This window comes from Nematostella vectensis, chromosome 2, assembly GCF_932526225.1.
Source record: "Nematostella vectensis chromosome 2, jaNemVect1.1, whole genome shotgun sequence".
In the NCBI taxonomy this organism is placed as follows: domain Eukaryota; kingdom Metazoa; phylum Cnidaria; class Anthozoa; order Actiniaria; family Edwardsiidae; genus Nematostella; species Nematostella vectensis.
In genome coordinates, this window is record NC_064035.1 from 16299105 (window position 1) to 16321096 (window position 21992).

Genomic DNA, 21992 nt, shown 5'->3' on the forward strand with positions numbered 1-21992 from the left:
AAACTATCAGACCACCATATGGCCTTAGTGAGCTTTACGACGCGATACGGTCTTCGCAAATATTGTCCTTTTCAATGATATCAAAAGTTAGACTTTTCAGGCCTTTTCCTCGACTTTGGGCGTCATCATTTTCCACTTCACACGACGGCAGGTGGAATAAAAAATCGATAGAATAAAAAGAGCAGACCACATGGACTAAAAAATGGGGAGAGAGAAAGTTAACACAAACTTGTTCTCGCTTTTAAGTAAATGTTTCGGCCGGTCCATAAGGAATTTATACAAACAGCCACAATTACTTTTACTTTGTCCTGCGATCCTGTTTATTTATCGACTTAATAATATCTTAGCCACAGTCTTTTCTTTGTTCTTCCCCTAATACCCGTCCTATCAGAATGCATTAGAATCTTGTCGTTTTAGAATTCGTAGCGGTGTGTCACAAATTACGATAAATTAAAAAGACCGACTTTCCGGTCTTGGACAAAGGAATTGCTTTTTGCGGTGGTGTACGTCATAAGCGAGGTATTCCGGTAAGGCTGTGATTTCATTCGTGGTTGACATATCATTTTAGACTAGCCTATGTCTTCAAATAAAATCGCAATAAATGATGAAAGATGATGTTGGCTTGATATTATATAAAGTCATTCACATAAAGTTATTCTCATAATCCTAGCGCTACCCTGCTTAGAAATTTGTTCTCGAAAGGAGATAGCGCTATTTTTTATTCTATGCAAATTTTGATAACAATCAATGTTTATGGTAATTGTGCGTAGTCAAATAAATTTTACGAATTGAATATGAATGGCTTGCGTCTCATAATTCCAAAGCGTCAAAAAACAGAGCACATCGAACGCAACATCTTTTGCCCCTTGAAAACCTTCAGGGATAGAAAACCGACGGAGCGGAACCTAAGGTCTCCCTAGAGTCAACTGCTGCCTTTGTCTTTCACAGAAAGGCATAATTATAATATTCTTGCTAACACAAGCAGAAATATTTCAGCGTTGTTCAAACAGTCACGCTGTTAAGGATAGATAAGCGCTGGTTGAATTCCTTTGGAGTCCCCGAGAAGTCAAGGGAATCGAGAAAGGTGAGACCGAGCCACGAGTCCCCGCTATGGCTATGGCTCGGGCCGTATGCTCTTTTCAAAAGTGTGAGTGATTGAGTGTGAGGGACGAATCGTGCCTTTCTTTCCGAGGAGAGGAAACCGCATAGCAGAGTAAAGATCATGATGATACAATCGTTTTACCGCAGGCGTGTCCGATAGCTAAGATACGTACAGAGGTTTTATGATTTAGTTTATTGCTAAGGCCACTGAAAGCTTACGAAGCGGTCTCGCGGAGATTTTTGACCGGCGATGTTTTAGACCGGATGCGGTCTAGAATGGTTTGCTTGCTTTTTAAAGCAGTTCCTTTCACGCTTACTTACCTTGAAAGTATTGCATTTCTGTAACTATCTGCCATTACTATATTTTGGTATTCTATAACGTTCAGTATATTGAGATTGAATTGGGGTTAACCGCGACGATCGACCTTAGTTGCAGTAGCTGTCAAAAACATATGGGAAGTATAGTTATTATGTCGTACGTATGCAAACAGTCGGTCATCTCTAAGCACTTTATTGCTTTCTATTGTCAAGTTGCAACTTTAACCGCTCATTTGTCAGATCCAGAAAACGCTTTGCTAACGGAAATATTTCTCGATTCGCACGTTGCAGCATTTTATTAATGATATTATTATTATTTCAGGGAATTAAGCTCTAGCTGGCCTGGCTCTCATTTCGTATTTCTTTTTGTTGTGGTAAAGCAATGGTCTAGACATGCTAATCTAACGTCAATGTTTGCGTTTTTAGATTTTGGGAGCTTATGAAACTCTTTGTTATAATCTTGATGTGAAAATTGTTCAAACTCTCCTTTGATTTAGTATCTGAAAAATGCTATATTTCTATTTTTTTATGGATTCTGCCTGCTTAATCGTGTTAGCTCGTTTAATCGACAATCAATTAGAAACGTCATAAACTGAATATTATTAAGGCTTTAAAAGATAAGAAACTCCATTGGTAAACTCCAGAATAGATTACAATAAATCATTTCTTAGAGTCTTTTTAAACTATCGATGATTTTATTGGCGTAAATGATAGAAAAAGTCACACTGACTATGAACGCACCTGTAAGTACGAATATTCAAGGAAGTGGGCAATACACGGCATTGTTTATGTTTATCGACAAGCGAAATGTTAGTCACGTTCAAAGCTCATAGAACACAATTTCCTTACATAGCTATCGAGCGATATAGAATTAAATAAGGAATTATACGAGCTATTTTTGTAGACATTTGTTATTTCTTTTTTCTTCACATCCTCTGATGCCGCTAGTGCACTATCAGAAACATCTCATCATTGTATCTGATCAAAATAATAACTTGTTTTACGCACGCACCCCGACTACAGTATCGTGAAGTGCTATGCTGCAACGACTTCGTTACAAAATCGTGACCTTTTGTAACACAATCTCGTATACGTGACAGAACCATCAACACCGATATGTCTCTCCATCTCGAACATAGGAAATACCATTAGTGTATCACAAGCCATTTAAAATGTTTTCTTTGTAAGGAGATGTCATGATCTTTCCGTAGCGGTGTTTCCTAGGGACCGGAAGTATTGTCTGTAAATGCTTGACCGGGCAGGGGAGGAATTCCCGGATTTGTCTTCACCCAGGAAGCTAGCCAAGTTACACCAACAAAAATCCCGCAGATTGGTGTTTGTTTCTATGTGAAGAAGTTCTTTGAGTTCTGCATGTTTCGTGAGTATTCGCGACTGACAAACGCGAACGGTTGCGAAAGATGTTCCGATCATGGGGTAGAAGAAAAATGATTAAAGAGTTGAAAGTTAAAATTTTGGGCAGCTATTTTTTTCAACAAGTATCTCTTTCCCTTCTATTTTTTATCATTTATTATTTATATTTTAGACGGTAATATAATCTCTTCTCTTAGAGCCCATGCGAGCATGAGGTATCTCATCACACTTGCCACCAAAAGGGTTAAGACTTGGGCACAATGCAAACACATAAATATTTGATATAATAATAGTAAACAAAACTATTTTTAGCATTGGGTCAACATGATAGATCACGAACCATTTTTTTTTTCTTATTTTTTTTTACTTAAAAAAATAGACTTTAACGTTGTGAGTGGAACTTAGAGCTGTACTTGAAGTAGTAGTATTTTCTAAGAGGATTATGATCCATAAGTAACCGGTGTGTGGAGGATTCCCGCTTTCATTACTCACTGTAACATGGCACCAAGAACTCAAGAAGTAGAAACCACAAAATGACAAAAATGCCACCTCAACCTACAACGGATACGGCAAGGAAGGTACAATCAATTGATGATTGTCTGGTCTTCATGTCGGTATAAAACCCGATTCTTTCCATTTGGAAACCTGGAAGTTCATCGGTGCATTTGTGCATCATTTGGAATTTCACCCCCTCCTACGCCTGCGCAGATAAAAAAAAAATGATTTTTTTAAATATCTTATCTCATTAAATCTTTTCATTCGCGTCTTTATTTAGCCATCTAAGGACATGCTGGCTATCTACTTTGAAACCTTTTTAAATGAAAACCAGCGTAAATGTCAAATAAATAAAACATACATACGTGCAAGTAGTAAGAACAAATTTACAAAGCCAACTCATGTAACTTCTACCATGGATAATAACTTTCTAACGATTTATGATATTGCTTGATAATTATTCATATTACTAGATCATTATCTTTATTGTTTGATAAATAGCTTTTTTTTAACAATGAAATAGGTAGAGATCTAAGGGAAGATGTAACAAGCCTTTGAAAATCCACGCTACAAAAAGTTTTGGAAAAAACATGGTTTTCATTGGAGATATAAATATTGTAATACTTTATCGCATCTAGAGAAAAGTTATATTTTCGATAGAAGGGCTCCACTGAATTGCTTTTTTAGCTTTGCGTGCATGATCTGTCACTCGCTCAATATACCAGCTGCATGATTTTCAATGTTTATCTGTTTAGTTAGAAACAGTAGTGTATGTTTGTCACGTTCTACGGGCCCATTAGTGGTTTTTTAGTGTTTTTGGCGAGATGCGGGTAGAGATGATATACACACGTAGAGCTCTACAATTTTTTTTATGGTGCGTTTTTATACGGTTGGCACAGTCAGATATTTACGATATATGGATAAAAAAGGTTAACAAGTATTCATTGAAACTAGTGAAACTCTACTTATATATAAATTACATGGCCCTTTGAATACTATCAAAAGAACAAAAAACTTTTCCAGCCCGTTTAGAACTTTTTACCAATTTCCAGACAGTGTTTTTTTTGACAGCGAATAACTGTTTGAGTGTTAGTTTACCTGCTGTGCGTAGTGTAAAATGACCGGCCTATTTGTCACGATTGTAGAAACGCTAAAAAGTACATCAAAGTCGTTCACCATTGCACTTAACAATGTTGACAAGTGTAAATGCGCAAGACTTGCTTTAAAAGACCTTTTCTTTCTATCCCCACTTTCAGTTTTTAGAGAATCGCGAAAGCGCATACATTAGCATATATTATCTCTGCGTGACGTCACGCAAGGGGAGACCATAAACTAAGATGGCTTCTCAAAGCCAGAACTGTCACAGAAAGGCAAACAGAATCAAGCAACAACTCAAAACTGTGCAATGAATACACCAGAACGGTGGTCCACGGCCTCATCAGAGAGCGATCTCTCTTCGATTCAGTACTTAGGTAACAGTTACTAGATCTGTTTGTAGATTTGGCACAGTTTTAGTAGAGAAGTTTGGGAGTTCGATTACCGCTCGACCGGCTATCATCCGAAAACTTTCTTTGTTTATAATGTCTTTCTTTGGATTTATGCTGTTTTGATCTGTAGGGGACGTACGATTTCGGCGCTTTAGAGCCAAAGAGCTACAAGAACTTCTCCGCCAGCAAATAGCATTTATTTCAGGTAATTCTACCGTACGTTACTTTTCGAGTGCTGACCCTGCGCCCATTTTACAAACCTAGTGAATGAATTTTTTTCGCGCTAGAAACTGTTCATATTACCACACAGAAAAGTTTACAATCTAAATACTTAAAACACGCATTTTTTTTCTGAAATAATCACCTATGTAAATAAACATACAATATGCTTTATACGGAAATTCTAGGATAGTTTAGTAAAGTCTCCTTGTTGTACAATAGTACGCTGGCGACATGTCCAAGGATTATTTTCTCGAAGTGGGCACTCAATAAAGATCCAAACATGTTCCTTAGATTTTGGCTGCTATGACTTAGCAGGTCATAGCCTTGACTGATAAACTCCTTTGATTTGTAGGAGGAATTGATCGCCGAGGAGGCCGTATTATAACTTTGCCGGCACATACATTTCAAGGCGAACAACAAGACGAAGAAAGCATCGGACAAATAGTCTCCTATCTAGCTAATTTACCAAGGTTTGTCCGGTTTGTTTACAATCGTTGTCATAATCATAGCCCTTACTCTACCTTATTGCTATTAAGTGTGCTAGGTTATCGCTAGCTGGAGTGTGTTTTTGGATCGATCGTATTACTATTTGAGATCTTTTTACAGGATTCCATCTCTGCGCTCATTCGCTCGTGCCGTCAAAAATATCTTATGCGCTTGATAACTATATAGGTTGTTTGCTCCATATCTTTTATTTTCACAAGCAATCTAAGTAGGCTCTCAGATAATTGGGGTATTGCTGTTTAATCCTATGCTTTTTTTTTCATTCGTGTGTCTGATTGTTTCGTAATCACGCTTTCTGTAAAGCAACAATTTACTACTGTTGATCGTATTCTCACACAATGGCAAGATTTCCGTTCCCCATTTGAAGCGTGTAGATTAACTGTCAAAATGAGTAAAAATAATCCTGATTGAATTTCACTAGCAAACTTTAAGAAGCTATTAAAGTGTATGTTTTTACCCTTTCTTACCGTGTGCTTCGACCTTAAAACAAAATTAATAATATATATCAAGCAAGAACGTTCTAAAAATGATCGTGAAAAATGATACTTATAAATTATATTTCTTGCGGGGCGAATTCCTAAGCAACGAGCTAAAACATACCCTATACAATAGCACTACAAGGAGGAAGTAAATTATGATTGATATTTTGTATTGTTTTTATTTTATTTTCTAAAGCCAACCATGTTGTTGCAAACTCTACACCTTCAATGAAAGTAGCAGGTTCCATTCTAATGTTTTAAATAACGGTAGTATTAGTGGCTGTTAATTGTTCTTTATCATTTAACAAAGTTATGATTTGTATTTCTTTATGCTTTAGTATTTGTATTTGAAAGTACTTTCTGTTGCTATTGGAAGGTATGTTTTTTTAAATGTTAAGTATGTATTTATTATCAGTTTCAATTTTGATTTATTAGTTCATATATTAACAAATCAGTGTAGAGTTTACTTTTCTTTCATGTAAATAGTACTTCGATGATGTAGATAGGCCCGTACCCAGGGTAAAGGCCTGATAGATGACAGTATTGCAAGAGTTTATTATTCTATTTTTAACTTTTTAAATTCAACATGGGGGGGGTGGGGGGGGTGGTTGTGTTAGAGCCAGAATTTTACAAATGGTTGTTAGAGCCGAAATTTTAAAAATGGAAACGGCTTTTGCCTAACAGTGAGGTTTCATCCAAAACAGAACAGTTTTTATTTTCTTTTTACAAATAATATTTTCCATAATCACACTGTCAGCAAATAGCTTAGCTAATAAAGGCCAACAGTGAGGGACGTTACATTTCAAACTTTAATTAAATAATCTAAGTATAAATAATAAATATTAAATTATATATATTTCCTTTTGCATATCAAGAAAAGAGAAAACAATTTAAAGAAGAAAAATTGAGAGACTTATTGTTGAATATTAAGTACCACATATATGTCAGAATAGCTGACCTCAGTTTCAAGCACTTGAAAAAGTGTTTCTTTTTCAAATTTATATTTTGGTAATGTCCTGATGTTGGTGTTTAGGTTATTCCAAACCTGAGCTCTAATTCTTGAGAAAGAGTATTTTTGTTGGTTTAGTCTTGATTGTTTCATATAAAAATTACCGATCGACGAAACACAGGTGTTGTATTGGTGAATTTCATAAATGGATGAGAAAATATTTTGAATGTTAGACGGAGCAGCATTATCATAGACATTAAACATTAGATAAGCTAAAGATCCAACCCTTAACTAACAATGACATAAAATTAATAGCTATGACTATGTAAGCAGCCATTTCTATACAGAATGTTCTATACTAAAATCCAGCATTTTCTCAAATCATGCCTGTGTAGCTGTGTTGCTATCACACTCTGAACAATCAAGTAATAAAAATGTTTTTTTTATGTTGTCAAAAACAAACAATAAAAAAGGGGGTTTTAGTTATAGTATGTGAGTGCTCTTTCAATAAAATAATTAGATACCTTGCCATCAATGCTTGTTCTAGAGCCTACAGTACTATGATTTTGGTTATTTCTGTACCCACCTTCAGTTATAGTTATCTAATGGCCATCTCTAATGTAAAGCAAAAGTGCAAGCACACATCTCTTACTGACACTTGTCCACAGGTCTTAATTTTGTGCTCCATGAAGCCTAAAGGATAATTCTATATGTTTAAGTAAAAATGGAAAAAAATCAAAAGTACAAATAATGTAATGGATATTTGCATGAGTCTTGTTCCTCCTATTCTGCAAACTCTACTATTCAGCTTCAAATATGCTATTGAATGTCCTATTGTAGCCTCTTTTTCATATAAACAATAATATGTCTTCATGTTGACATATTCTGTTTACCATTTCATTTCAATTCAATTTGAAATCATGTCTATGAAAAGAAAAATGTGTGACAAGCAAAACAATATCTTAAATTCAATTTCTAATCATGTCTATTAAATAAAAATGTGATTAAAGTGAAACAACATTTTGAATGCATTTTACACCAACAGTGGCTTTTGTGTATTATGTGTATTTGATTAAAATATGTAATTTTCTACTTACCTATTTTCTTTGTCCCAATTTTTAATTTTGAATCCTTATGAAATGATTTTGGTAATTTCTTTAGCACAAATACCAGTGTTGTAATCAATTTGTAACATGTTATTGTAGGCAGATGCTCTCTTATCTATCTCAAGCATCGTGACCAATCTATAATGAGACGGAACATTAGGAAACTTCCTAGCTCTTTGTTCTCATTTGCATTTTAATAACACTGCCACAAATCATCACCAATACATAATAGAGAACCTTTGGTGGCAGACTTTCCTTGCAAACAAAAAATATCTACTTCTTCATTGCTATTTCAAAGACTAACTAAACAGGTGTAGTATTTTACTAATTATTTGGTTTAACTGCATAGCCTTAGAATCTATTTTGCACATAATATAATTATTTTCATGGTTGACAGTCAGCTATAAGTCAATGATGCTTTTTAGTACTACACTTCTTAACTCAAATGCTTTTACTTGCCATAGTCCAAATTTCATTTTTCCTAGCATTTGTGTGTTATGCTATATGGACATAACATAGCAAGCACTCCTAGAGGATTTGCCAGCAAAATAGTTTATGGCTTATTGTTTTCAATTTGAATATTCTGAAACTAAAATAGGTTTAATAGCATTAATACTTCGAAAAAGTTATTGCCTCTATGATTAAAAGGAAATTGCCCTTAGTGAATCAAACTATCAAACCATTTTTTTGCCAGAATACAATCCTAAAATGTTAAAACCTTACACTGTAAAAATATGCTTGTGGCTTTTAATTACAAGATTCCCTTATCAATGTCTTGATGTCTGGCCTTGTTTTTTTTCTTGCAAAATACAGAAATACTGTGTTAGAACATTATCTTCAAAGGTTAAATAATTTTTGTGAAATAAATGATTTATCAATCGAATTCTTCTATGAAGATTTTCTCCGTTTTGAGGTTTTACATCCTATTAAATTTATTTGACGATTGGTCTATGTTTATTTATTTTTTGTCTCTTGCCAATACAAATGATTAACACTTCATTTACCATTGGCAGAACTTAAGTAAATGCAGATATCACATTCATAAATATGTATTACTCACACATTTGCTGAAAATTTTGCACAATCTTGATGCTCCACTGTGTACACAAAAAATAAAAGAACATAAAATAACATTTGTCACCTTTTGAGTTACATTGCCACCTTATTTGTTAGAAGACCTTGATTCCACATGTACAGTAAACATACATCTCTGAAGTTGTTCTTATTGTAATGAAAAAAGTTATTTATCATAATAAGAACCAGTTTGCTAGATTGTGAGTGCTAAGGAAAAATATTATTTTTCTTAAAAAGATTTTAAGGTAATTAGTTCTACAACCCAGAATTTTTTTAAACTTGGCATAAACAATATTGAAGTTAAGGGCTTTCAAAAAATGTAATAAAAAAATAGGGGTACCAACCTCGTTTTCACAACAGAGCGCCGTAGAGATGACGCGTTTTTACTGATCGCGCAAGGAAAAATCCCAACTCTTAGTTTTCAAAAAGAGTGCCTATAGTCTTTAGAAAATTAAGTTCTGTTTGTCGAGCTGCCAAAATCCAATCTCCTAAACAATAACCCGTAGTAGCTAATGTTGAAAACAAATTAAATTTTAAGAGATTGCACTAAAAGACATTGTTTTCACCACTATTCATACGGTAAAAAAACGCCATTTTGAAGTATTTTTACGGCTTTTAAGGAAATAACAAAACTTACACAACCCAACTTTTTTTCTTCTTTCAGTATATCATTTTTCCGTTTATATTTAACTATTTGAGCAAATAAAAAATGGGGGTAACCGACTTCGTTTTTCTCTCAAAGTGATTTTACGTAAAAAACTCGCGCCTTTTGCTGTGTTTTCTTGTACAACTGTGGCGTGTGCGCGCACTTAATACCGGAAAATTCGAACAAACAGCGTGCACCACTTTGCGCGGAAGGGGTGCGCAGTGCAATTCAAGGGAATTATCTTAAATACAGATTATTATATATTGAATGCAGAATATTCTTAGTGCTCTCCTCCTGAAATACAGAATAGACTTAATGCTCTTCTCCATTTCATTGATTTGAAGTGATTCTCGTGTTCATTGATACATAGGTTGGATGGATAAATAAGATTTTTCTTAATTTTTAGTGAGGATGAGTGTCGCCTGGGGTTCTCCATTATTCTGGACATGCGCTCCTGCACATGGTCCACAGCAAAACCGGTCCTGAGATCACTTCAGGTAAGGAATGTATGGACCAAGCAAAACCAGTCCTGAGATAACTACAGGAATGTAATGGTTCATAGCCAGACATAAAAAGAAATGAATGGTTAAAGCAAAACCAGTTCTGAGATCACTCCAGATAAATAATGTAAGGGCCACAGTTAAACCAGATTGCTTCTGGTAACAACTTTTTTTGTGGGTTGCTGAGCTAAGCAGGAATAAGCCTTGTGTTATTAAAATTAGAAAAAAAATAAGGAAGGGTGTTTTTTTGTTTAGATTAGATACCAAATTCTCTCAAGTTTTGTTTTTGTTTTGCGTTTTGTGCCTTTCTCAAGCTTTTTATCTACAAAATAAGGGAAACAATTTTTTAGAATCTTTGACCTGTTTCAATGGTGTCCCATGCAATTTGAAAATCTGTTGTAGATCTCAAATGTTGATTTGTCCAATTAAATAATGACCAGAAATCTATATCTTAACCTGTCACATATGACTAATGAGATTAAGGTATGCTTTCTTGCTGGTGAGATATTATACCAGGTATTGGCATATAAAGTGTATTTGGTGTCTATGTATTTTAGTTAAATTGAGTTGCTTACATCAAAAGGTTAATTTAAAACACACTAACTCAAAAAAGACTAGAATACTCATAGTTTCTTATTGTTTCTTGTCCAGGAATGTTTTCCAGAAAAAATACACAGTGTATATATTATCAAGCCAGAAGGATTTTGGGAAAGACACAAGACAAACCTTAAAACATCCAAGCTTTCATTCGAGGTGAGATACTTTATCACTTGCTAACTTTTAACCCCATACCCTGTGCTCAACATAACAAGCATTGCAAACTAACCTCAAAATGTTTATTTACATTTTTCAATGGTATAATGTTTCTGAAAAGAATGAAACATTAACTGTAGTTGACCTTTAAGGTAGGCTAGGATAATAAATGGAAACCTGATCCTGCTCACACTCTATATTGATATGACTCTCCATTATATTTGTTGACAAAATCTATGCAGAAGTATTTAAAGAGTTGACCCAGTTTACACCTTAACATGTTAATCTCAGTATCTTTGACTCATTGTTTCACCTTTATGGTCTATTAATCTAATATGTTACTACCTTGCCATAGACATTATGTAGTTTGAATCTGCTTTAGGGATTTGCACATGACATATCTTGCATTCCTGCAGCAACAATCTGCCTGTTGAAAGGTCACTTACTCTGGCTTATCATTGACTACACAGTGACTCAAAATCTGCCCTGTTGAATACTCGGAAAGGCTGACTTTTGGGTTTAATGGCATAGGTACAGCCACTAGGGGGTTTAATATGTGATTCAGAGCTTCCTGTATGATTTCTTTATGATTAACAGTCCATCTCTGAGCTAAAGGTTTGTATGTTGAATGTTTATTTTTATACTGTGACCGTATTTTGTGTTATTTTACTGTCTTTTACCTCGGTCCTCCTTATGTGGATCCTTTGTTTTTGCATGATAGTTGCATACTTCATTGACCTTGGTTGACATGATATTTGTAAGAATCATTGATTGTCAGCTGGCTAAAAGTTTCCGAGGAATAACGGATTAAATTCAGTTCAGCCTTGATATACAATACATCTGAGAGTATGTTGCTAGCCGTTTTATGGTGTTGATAATTGTTGTCTATTATTTTTAAATGGACGAAGAGATATTCCAAGCTTTACTCTCTTTCCTTTCTGATAAAGCTCTCAAACCATAGTATTAAGTGTTTATTAATATTAATCATTTCTTCAATTAGTTTTTTTTCATGGAGGGGAAGACATTTATTAATTAGGTTTGTGGAAATACACACGAGGTTACAGGATAAGTTAGCAAATAGAATGAGAATCCATAATGATCGTTTGCTATATGTACCGTGCATAATCATATTGCTGCTTGATTAATGTCTACTTCAATCAATAATAGATCATAGCAACTATAAACACTTTCTTTGTGTGATGATGTTTTTTTTTATTTCAGTACACAATGCAATAAATTAACCTATGGTGTATATGTATTTTCTATAGAAAATCAATCCAGAAAAGGCAAATAGATTGTAACAATCAGTATGATTTTGACTGTTTTAATAATAATGTTAAAATTCAACTCATGCATTACAGCCTGATTAGGAGTCCTAATTAGAAAAAAAAAATATTGGTATAATTTATGTGTTATTTAAGAATTGTTCCGTGATCTGGTGCGTCAAAAAAAATTAAAGGGGGAGAGAGTGAGAGAGAGCGCGCGCCATCAAACCACGTGGGCTGCTCTCTAAACGCAGTCGACATATTCCATATAGCTCAATTCCAAATGAATCCCCTATACATAAGTGTCACACGCTGAAGACCTTTGCTTGCAATAATCACTGGAGCTTATCCAGGCGCTGCTATCATGTTCCCGGGCTAGCGCTTGTCCTACCTTGAACAAATGGAAATGAATTCTCCATAATTCCCCCTCTGAGCTGTATGCTATTTATCTCAGTGTTATATGGCGCACATGTGTAATCTAACACACATCTCTCTTTACCCTCTTCTCTCTCATTCTCGTCCAGCCACGACTCAGGCATCCCTTTACCTCCTACTAGTGCTAGATAAATCTGATAATTGAGAGTGAACCTGTCAAATTAGTGTCTTAAGATGTCCATGAGCCCTCCTATAGATCGTTGCACATGTGCCGGGTTTAGCCAGGATTCTTGCACGAGTATCTATAATTGGAAATCGCAATCGGGTGCCTACTGCTTTTTAATGCATGTTTTATTGTCCAGGTGGGTAAAAGCGCTTAGGCGAATCTAATTACTTACTGCATTGTGTAGCATCGTCAAAAATAACTTATATCCAGTAGAATGCTCGCTTGATTTGATGGCTGTTTGCGAATATGGAATTTGGCGGCGGTGTAAAGTCTGAAATGCCAATTTTTCAAATTCCCCAAATCCTCTGTAACATAGCCACATTGAAAATATTTCTTATATGAACAATACAAATTATCTTTGGTATAGGAAACAGAAGTCGCATGTGCGTTTCAATTATTTTTACGATTTCGCTTGGAAAAATTATTACAATTTAGTGTTTTTTACGCAAAGTGTTATTAACTGATGCATCACAATAAGTCGAAAGCCAGTATTTGTATTTTCCATTTCGTGACGGAATTAGATCGGATAGGTGAACATAACAAGAAACACAAACAGCTCATAAACGCTATGCTTTTGTCATAAATACTATGGTTTCTTTTTTTTTTCACATTCTTTTTAAGGGTTCTTGCAAAAAAAAAGAACTTTGCGATCCACGGAAAGTTAAGCCGGTACAATGCATCTGAAGTATTATTTTCAACTTGTAATTTGAAAATGATTTTGTGTATTATCTAGTTGAAATTATTTAGTTAAAATTACTTCCTGTCATTGTTCTATTTTACCCTACAATTCGACCAAGCCGTTAATACCACATGTTGATTTACCCTCATCGTGATTGGGCAAATGAACAATATCCGCACCTCGACACAAAGAACGAGAAGAATAGAGACAAAAGAACTCCTATGTAGAACAAAGATAATAGGAGACAAAGCAGCTGCGTACTTACTCCTATGTCTAGAAATAGAAAGTCGGCTATTGAGTCTAAAAAAAGCTCATAGCATAGCAGGTGTTACACAAGACAATTCCAGGGAATTGTCTACCCAGAAATAGTAACTGCTATCTAGTATTTATTTGTTTAATTCTAAGGTAGGTGTCTCTTCGTTTAAATTCTTAAAGGAAGATTTTTTTTGGTAACATATATAAAGCCAATTGTATATAGTAACTAGCCTTGAATGATTTTATTTTGATAAATGTTGGTATGAAGCCTTCTCGCGAGACAAAAATATCCAGCCAAATGAAAGCATTGTCCTTTGTTTGTGTTGCTCAATGCTCTTCGTTACAGGGTTTGCGTGTTTTTCATCTATTATTGACTAGTTAAACCTCCCAGGTTCAATGCCTTGGCCTTCAACTTCTTGAACCAAATCTTATTTTTATCGTGTGGTTGTCTCGTCCTGTGGTTCAGGATTGTCTGGATTGATCGTCCTTGAAACACCTGCAACACTACCCATTGGAACTCGCTAAGCATTCAATATCTCTCTAAAAATCTACTCAAACTTATTGTTAGGTACATTGTCGTATAGTGTTTAATGGTATCAATTATTACACTAGTCACTAGTAAACATTTTCTTAATGCATTCCCTTTTTAAAGAGCTCCTCATATGACTTATACCATTTTGAAGTCATCAATATTGCACGGTATTTTTTTATTTATAGCCCAACAACCTTAGGCAGTACCAAAACATATCTATGTAAGCTTTGTTTGGGATTTCGGATTTATACTCATTTACTAGCAAAGACAGATTTCGATTCCTATTACGGATGTACGGTGCATGCAAGGGTTGTGTTTGTAAGTGACATGCATGGTGGTATAATGATGGTAAAGAGAAAGATTATTTCCTTATTGTTTGTTTACCTTTCTAGACCACCTTGACGTCTTTGGATGGACTTGCTAAGTTTATCGAGCCGAGCCAACTGACTGCAAGCCTTGGAGGAACCCTTAAGTATGATCATACGGACTGGCTTAATATGCGTCTGGTAAGTACACTGCTTTCCCCTCTATCCTTCAATATGACAATAATGATCGTCTCAGAGATTACAAAAGACAATAACTCGTACAGTACCAGGCTAAGGCTTATATGTGGTAAATATTTTGCCAGGTTCATTGAAAGTTCGTATCTTCTGCGGAACTGCTCTTAGTTTGTTGTTTTGTTTTCTTCTTGTATAATTAAATAAAAGTTTATCGTCAATAATACCTTTAGGCTGATTGGCAAAGCTCGCTATTCTCAAGCATTTAGAATTTCTTTTGCCCTAGGGGTTCCAAATTATGATTAACTTATCTTGGATTGGCTTGGAGAGCGGTAATATATTTTAAGAGCGGTAATATATCTTGTAGCTTTCGTGTTGACTCCCTTGCGAATTTTAATGAGATTCTGTTGAGAAGTCAAACACTGCTCGACATTGACTCTCGTAGATCCCAGTATTGACTGCTTTTCAAGCCGGTGTTCTCCAGTTGTATTTCAGTTAGCCCGGTGTAAAAATCGTGTTTTCTTTTATATGTTTGGAAAAGTGTGGCTCGGATGACAACGTTGAGCGTAGTCCTCTACAATGTTCTTCTTGTGTTTACAGGCGTTGGAAAAATTCCTCTACGAGGCTATGGCCTTGCTCTCAAAATTGGACGAGATTCAAGATGGTTTGTCCAAAGACGAATTCGCAGAAACCCAAGATGGTCTGAAGGATCAGATCAAGAAGAATCACCATGTTAAGAAGTGGATTGTCAAGGCTCCTGTGGAAATACTCCAAGAAGAAGGAGAGAGAATTCTTAAATCCATCAAGAATCCCACAAGTGAACACCTCGTGGATGGGTTCACGATACAGGATTACAAGAAAGCCGAGCAGCAAGTTCAGGAGTTAGTGGAGAGCTTGATTCTCAAGAGGCAGCGATTACGGGAATTATGGAATATCAGGAAGCAGAAATTGGACCAGTGCTTCCAGTTTAGGGTCTTCCAAATTGATGCGCATAAGGTAAAACACTCTTTTGGGCCCTCTTCACACATACGATAGCGTGTCACGATAGTGTTGACGGTGTCACACACTCCCCTGTGTGTGTCACGATAGCGTCGTTGGTGTCACATACTCCCTAGCGTCGTGGGTGTCACACACTCCCTTGTGTGTCACGATAGCGTCGTGGGTGTCACACACTCCCTTGTGTGTCACGATAGCGTCGTGGGTGTCACACACTCCCTTGTGTGTCACGATAGCGTCGTGGGTGTCACACACTCCCTTGTGTGTCACGATAGCGTCATGGGTGTCACACACTCCCTTGTGTGTCACGATAGCGTCGTGGTTGTCATGTCAAGTTGTGGGTGGTACTTGCCTAACAGGTCACGTAATCCTTAGCATCGCACGATCAACATGACTGTCAAACAATTTCATGTACTCCTCGTGGTTATTCCCTCTCGTAGTTGTGTGACACATTTTACATTTTGTGTGACACATTTTACATTTTGTGTGACACGTCACATGTTGCGTAGCACATGTCACTTTGGCATAGTCTAGTTGCCTCTGTCTTGCCGCTGATCTCTTTTAATCTCTTTTAATCAAGATCATCGACCGATATAACAAATTCTGTTTAGTCGTGCATTCTTCATTAATCCTGAATAAGACGTTTCTGACAAGGTGAATGATCACCATTGTGTACGAAACGGTTTGAATACTGATGAGAATCAATTTACTAGTTGTTATTGTTGAGTTATGACTTGTTGAGCTATGGCAGTTGTCAGGTACATTTCTCCCGTTGTGCTGCAAGACTAGAAATAACACATGTCGAGAAAGATGAAACTCTAAAACCTAATGTCATTTTTGTAATATGTGTACGGATATTTCACAGAAGCCCATTCTTTAAGAGCAGGTGTTTGTCAAAGTGGCTTTTTAGTCTAGTTTCCTGTCTAAAAGCCTCCCGCTCGCGAAGATGTTAATTCATAAGAAAAACGAAAACCAAAATCGCTTTTTCCAGCACCCCATAAATAGGAACATGATCTAGTGCAGTATGGCAAATGGGTGTGTGTGTTTCATACAAGTTGCTAGTGGGTTTTTTACCAAAAATTTGCAAATATTCGATCCATGTTGCCGGTAATGGGAATGCCAATTTTTTGGTGGGATTATCTAACATCTAAGTGAGACTTTTCTCGATCGTATATCGTCGCGCACAGGCCTGTGCGTAGATTTTGACTAACGAGTTAAACTTTCCTCGATGGACTGGGCATTATGCGTTTGTTTCTGACCGTTGGTTGGAAAGGGGGCTTGGTACGAGCTACATACCGTTACCACGTTTACGTCCCGTTGTCTTCTCTTTTTCAAGCAAGCTAATTTGGGTACACACTCGGGGGTTTTCCCACGCCGAACCCATCCGACACCTCCATGAATGCCTCTAATGACCAAATTTTCCGGCTCCGTCCCGCGTCCTTCGCATATTCCTTCGCACACACCTGTTGTAACGGTGTATGTTTGCACCTTTCGCTTAGCCACAAGAAAGCTATTGTTTGCTCGCCCATAGATCGGACTTTTATGAGGGAATACTGTTTTGTGATTTTGTTCTTATCAGTAGTTCGTCAAGATGTACATTAAACTCAAACTACAAAGCACGAAATAATTTAATTTAAGCATAACATTGAACGTGGAAATACAGGCATGAAAGGTAACAGTCGAGATCCTTATTTTTCTGAATAGCAGCCTCAACATTAATCCCCGAAATCTGATTCTCATTAATGTTTACCTACTACATTCCAATCCAACATAGCGTGTTTTTCTTTAACGTAACCAATTAATTTTGGGTGGAAGCGTCTCTTAAATGTTTTGTTTTACCTTATCAGATATGTCAGCTACATCGTTACGGTTGTTCTTCCAAACCAAGGCTTTCTTCCCATTTTTATTATTTCCTAAAAGGCTTGTGATATTCCATCAGAGAGCTCAACTATTCCCTACTTTTTCATCACCTGCTTTTCCGGCTGATCTAGCTTCTCAATGCCTTGCCGTATATGGCTTTGCTAAAAAGCTGCTTGTTTATAAAAGATCCTGCTGTGATGTTAGCAGATAGGAAATCGAAACTATTAATGGCTGATAGAACCCGGCGTTAATTATGGACACACTCCATTCCTTCACCACCGATTGGTGTGAAGCGGGAGCAAAGCCATCGTCTCGCGAACAGCGATATGTTTTGAGCGGGATCTGCTCAACTAGGATAAGACTTCGATTGAGTGTTTTCATATTTTTCTTGCTTTTGAAGGCCTTTAAAAGGTAAGCGAAAAATATAAAATAAGTGCCAATGGCCTTCTTGAAAACGGTGACCGTTTTGAATGGAGAATATTTGTGGTGTGATGTTTTTAAGTGTTGCCATAATGCCTAAGGGCATTCGTAGACGGGAGAAGATCTCCAATATCCAATCCTGTTTGTAGTAATTTTGTTATAATATAATAGTTCATATCACGCGACTTGAACAATAGATATCTGTAGGGCCACTGCAAGTCTCTCCAATAAGCACACCCTGTCCACAAGCTTAGAATTTTCGCCATATTTTAGTTATGAGTTAGTTTGGGTTTTCGTTTTGAAAATGAAGAGTACCTGATTTAATTTTATTTATTTATTTTTTATTTTGCCATTAAGACTTGATCCCTTTTGGGCAAAATTAAAATTAATAACACGTATTCTCTTATTATTATTTTCATCTTCTTAGCCACTTGCCTACATCGAGATAGATCAAACTTGTAAATTCTCATTCTTGCATTAGATGAGACACAGTGAATTAATAATTCATGTTTTGGTAGAGTTACCCAGACACGTTGTCTAGAGAGCAGGGGCTCAAAGATTATACACTGCTCTCCGGTTCTCGTTCTTGTGATATTTCCAACCTTGAGAAACACAACTTCCACGAAGATGCCACTCCCAGTTTCTGGTCAGTAAGCATGTGCGCCATGTTGGTGTTTCGTTTTTGTCTTGATCTGATCGCAATTTATCGGTAAATTCGATTTATGAGCTAGGCCCACCCTGTCTGGGCCCTAAAGTTCGCTACTGCAAGCCTTTTATGCAAATGTTGTTTTATGAAATTGCTGGATTCTTTCCTCTGTTCGAGCTCCCAAGATGATGTAGGCATGCGATGCGTTTAGTTCGTTCATACACTAGTTGTCCTGTTCTTCAAAAATGCTATCTGCAGGAATTACGATTTCATGCAGCCGTTCCTTCATGGTGGTACTCGCGTGTTAAGGCGACTTTTACACAAAGCCTCCTATCCCCCTTGTACTCGAGTCACGGTATCTATGGACTGCACAGGGATCTCGTGCTCTGCGGATTGCTTTCTTAATAGGGGTTCACAACATGCCATATGCATATGCACTGGTATGACGTCGGAAGGTGTGTGCTTAATTCATCTACATCCCGGTAGTACTATCGAAAATAGGGTCGTACTCGAGTATAGGGCCCGTACTATTGGTTATAGGGCCCGTACTATCGGGTATAGGACTGGTGTAAGGTGCTGCATTGACAAGGAAGGATGGAGTATAATGCAGCAGACACAAAACTTTGTGTTTTAGGTCTCACCTGTTAAGAGTAAATTGCGTGATTGAGAAATGTCCCTAAGGAGACATAAAGCCCTGTCATCTTTATTCCTTGAGAGGATATTGGTTTGAGGTATTGCTGACAAGAAGTGCATCACTTATTCTCAAACTACAGTTTAAAACACTATTTCATTAAAAATGGATCTTTTCTTGAAGGGTACCCCCTTTGGAAATTTAAAATCTCTTGTCGGACAAATGTTGAGATTGTACCATCCACATCGATGGATGTGATCTTAGGTGTGATGTAGCGATGTGGTCGGTATTATCAGCTCGAGTCAAATCTGCCATCTATTTAATTTGTGTGTCAAGCTCGCGTCTCATGTTGTCCTATCTTTACTCGCAGATGCTCAAGTGGATCAAGGAAAATAGAGAGGATTTTTTAATCAATTATTCGGAGATCGGGAATGACACAGAATCCGCAGAAGAGTTGGAAGAGGAACATCGGAATTTCGAGAGTAGCTGCATGGTGAGTATTACTCGTAAAAGCTTGCGCGTCCTTGTCAAGTCAACATCACGGATTGATTAAGCCTTTTAGCTCTCCGCAAATCCTACAAGCTTTATTGTCATGATTGCTGCACACCAGTATAACCATTGGCAATTTTATCTGCGATATCCTTGTCCCCATATCATTTTGTCTGTTTTTATCGTATTTTTGGTTCTGATTGACATTTAAAATTAAATAGAACCCATGTTGAGAATCCAACCCCGGTAGATGTATTTTCCATTACACTGATTACTATTTTTTATACATATTTTTGCCGTAACTCGGGTCGTTTTAAACATCGTTTCCCTTTAAATGGATTATCAAGCACTGAGCGGCATCTGCGGTGTGCTTTTTAAAACCATATTCCGGCCTGATGAACTTTTGGATTTATGCTCTGATCTTTTCGGTTCAACATGAAATCGGGATCATATTTATACTATTATTTGCATGTCAGCCAGTTGATCAAAAAGATTAAAAATCACCTGCCGTACGCGTAGGATCCCTCAAATGAGCTTTTTTTTTTTTTTTTTCGCAAAAACAACCCTTATTTTCTTGTACAGTTCTTTGAAGCAATGCTACTTTTTCTAGAATTTTGTGGACAAAGCTTGGCTGTTTGGGTTCTTAAATTCTGACATGTAGTCAAAACATAGTCACAGAACAAAAACTTTCATTAAAAATTTTTTGTCTTGATTCTCTTTGGTTGAAGAAATTAATAGAATTGAGCCTGGGGTTTCTTTCGTCGCGTATAGGAAATTAGCTGAACAAACACCGCATGGATGTCGAGTTTTCATTTTTTTTATACGTTGTTGCCTGAGTGATACTTAAATGTTTTTTACAATGAATGTTGGCTCATTGTCATTTCAAATAGAGCAAGTATTGTCCGTCCTTTTGTACTTTTACATTTTCTATTAAAAAAACCCCCGGGTTTCCAGACTGTTAGTAATTTGAATGCTTTTTTTAATAAAAACCATGGAACCACAAACCGACAATATAATGTCATAGCATTCAATGAAATGCATTCTATCCATCTTATGGAATCAGAATAAACAGATTATTTTAATGGGTATGATTCTTTCAAGTAATCAAAATATTTGTATTTTTCTAAGTGAGAGGGGGGGTACAACTATTACCTTGTGGATGCGACTGTCCTCTACACATCCAAACTCTGGCCTGCACAAGTTTACAGTCGCTCGCTTTGGCTTCCTCCAGAAATGACATCAGCGACTTTATTACATTTATCGTATCTAGCTTTCTGTCTGTGAACGTTATTTCGACTCGGCTACCTCCAGAAATTACATCAGCGACTTTATTACATTTTTCATAGTCTTGTATCTTTTGTAAGCTTTCTGTCTGTGAACGTAATTTCGGTTCAATACTGTGAATCTGGACATTAACAGCGCTAAAGTTACAAACTATTGCAAACAAAAATAGAAAGCGCGCGAAAAGTCGAGGAAAGTGTTGATGATTATGAAAATTAAAAGACTCACTTTTAGTAACGTTTCTATTGATCAATACATCAATTTTTTTCGTAACTTCTCCATGGACTAATTTATTTTAATTATTAAACTTTTCATAAGATATTAAAATATCAATTTAAAAATTGCATTTTTACAGCTTTCAAGTCATATTCCTTCGACCTTGATTAACTTATTATAAATAATCAGTAATCATTCCAGATTAAGTTTGATAAATTCCCCATTATTGAATGAGTGAGAAATTGTCGCTTATTTCTCAGCCTCCGTTGAGTATCAATTCATCAATGTTGTCTCAGTGCTCTCGAGGATATTTTCCTTAATCCCTTTTTTACTTAAATCATCATACCTAAATGTAGATTAATTACGATAAGTATTATGCTTACCCTTTCCTCTTTTAAGAGAGAAAAAAAAATATTGTTCCTGCATTCTTTAATTTTCCGTCAGCAATTTGTCACAGCTTGTCCTTGCCCAGCGTCTACTTAAAACCATATCACAAGCGGTTAACGTTGCTGTGACGTTTCTATGGCCCAAGGCCTTATCATAAGGACACAATTACCATAACTGTATCTTTGATATTCACACTAATTTTCACTCAAGTCTTACTTACAATACATAAGTT

At 36.3% G+C, this 21992-nt stretch overlaps 1 protein-coding gene and 1 long non-coding RNA gene across 13 annotated transcripts in view; one reads left to right on the forward strand and one right to left on the reverse strand.

The window, feature by feature from the left end:
* Window positions 1-819: 819 nt before the first annotated feature.
* LOC5515709 (triple functional domain protein) overlaps window positions 820-21992 on the forward strand; it is an 84201-nt gene continuing 63028 nt past the window's right edge. For 6 of the 12 annotated variants that reach the window (XM_032385457.2, XM_032385462.2, XM_032385463.2 and 3 more), the window contains exons 1-8: window positions 4599-4757; window positions 4903-4977; window positions 5347-5464; window positions 10159-10249; window positions 10904-11005; window positions 14730-14843; window positions 15435-15830; window positions 19758-19880. In XM_032385457.2, the coding sequence (XP_032241348.2) occupies window positions 4691-4757; window positions 4903-4977; window positions 5347-5464; window positions 10159-10249; window positions 10904-11005; window positions 14730-14843; window positions 15435-15830; window positions 19758-19880 (1086 nt within the window). In that variant the 5' untranslated portion in view covers window positions 4599-4690. Of the gene's footprint in view, window positions 1085-4598; window positions 4758-4902; window positions 4978-5346; window positions 5465-8252; window positions 8344-10158; window positions 10250-10903; window positions 11006-11595; window positions 11621-13824; window positions 13956-14729; window positions 14844-15434; window positions 15831-19757; window positions 19881-21992 lie in introns of those variants that run through there. The other 6 variants (XM_048724170.1, XM_032385464.2, XM_032385465.2 and 3 more) reach the window with 6 other exon arrangements.
* Window positions 2923-8181, reverse strand: LOC116620014. The gene is made up of 2 exons (XR_007307085.1): window positions 8024-8181; window positions 2923-3490 (listed from the first exon to the last, which is right to left on the reverse strand). It is a non-coding gene; the product is annotated as an uncharacterized LOC116620014 (long non-coding RNA).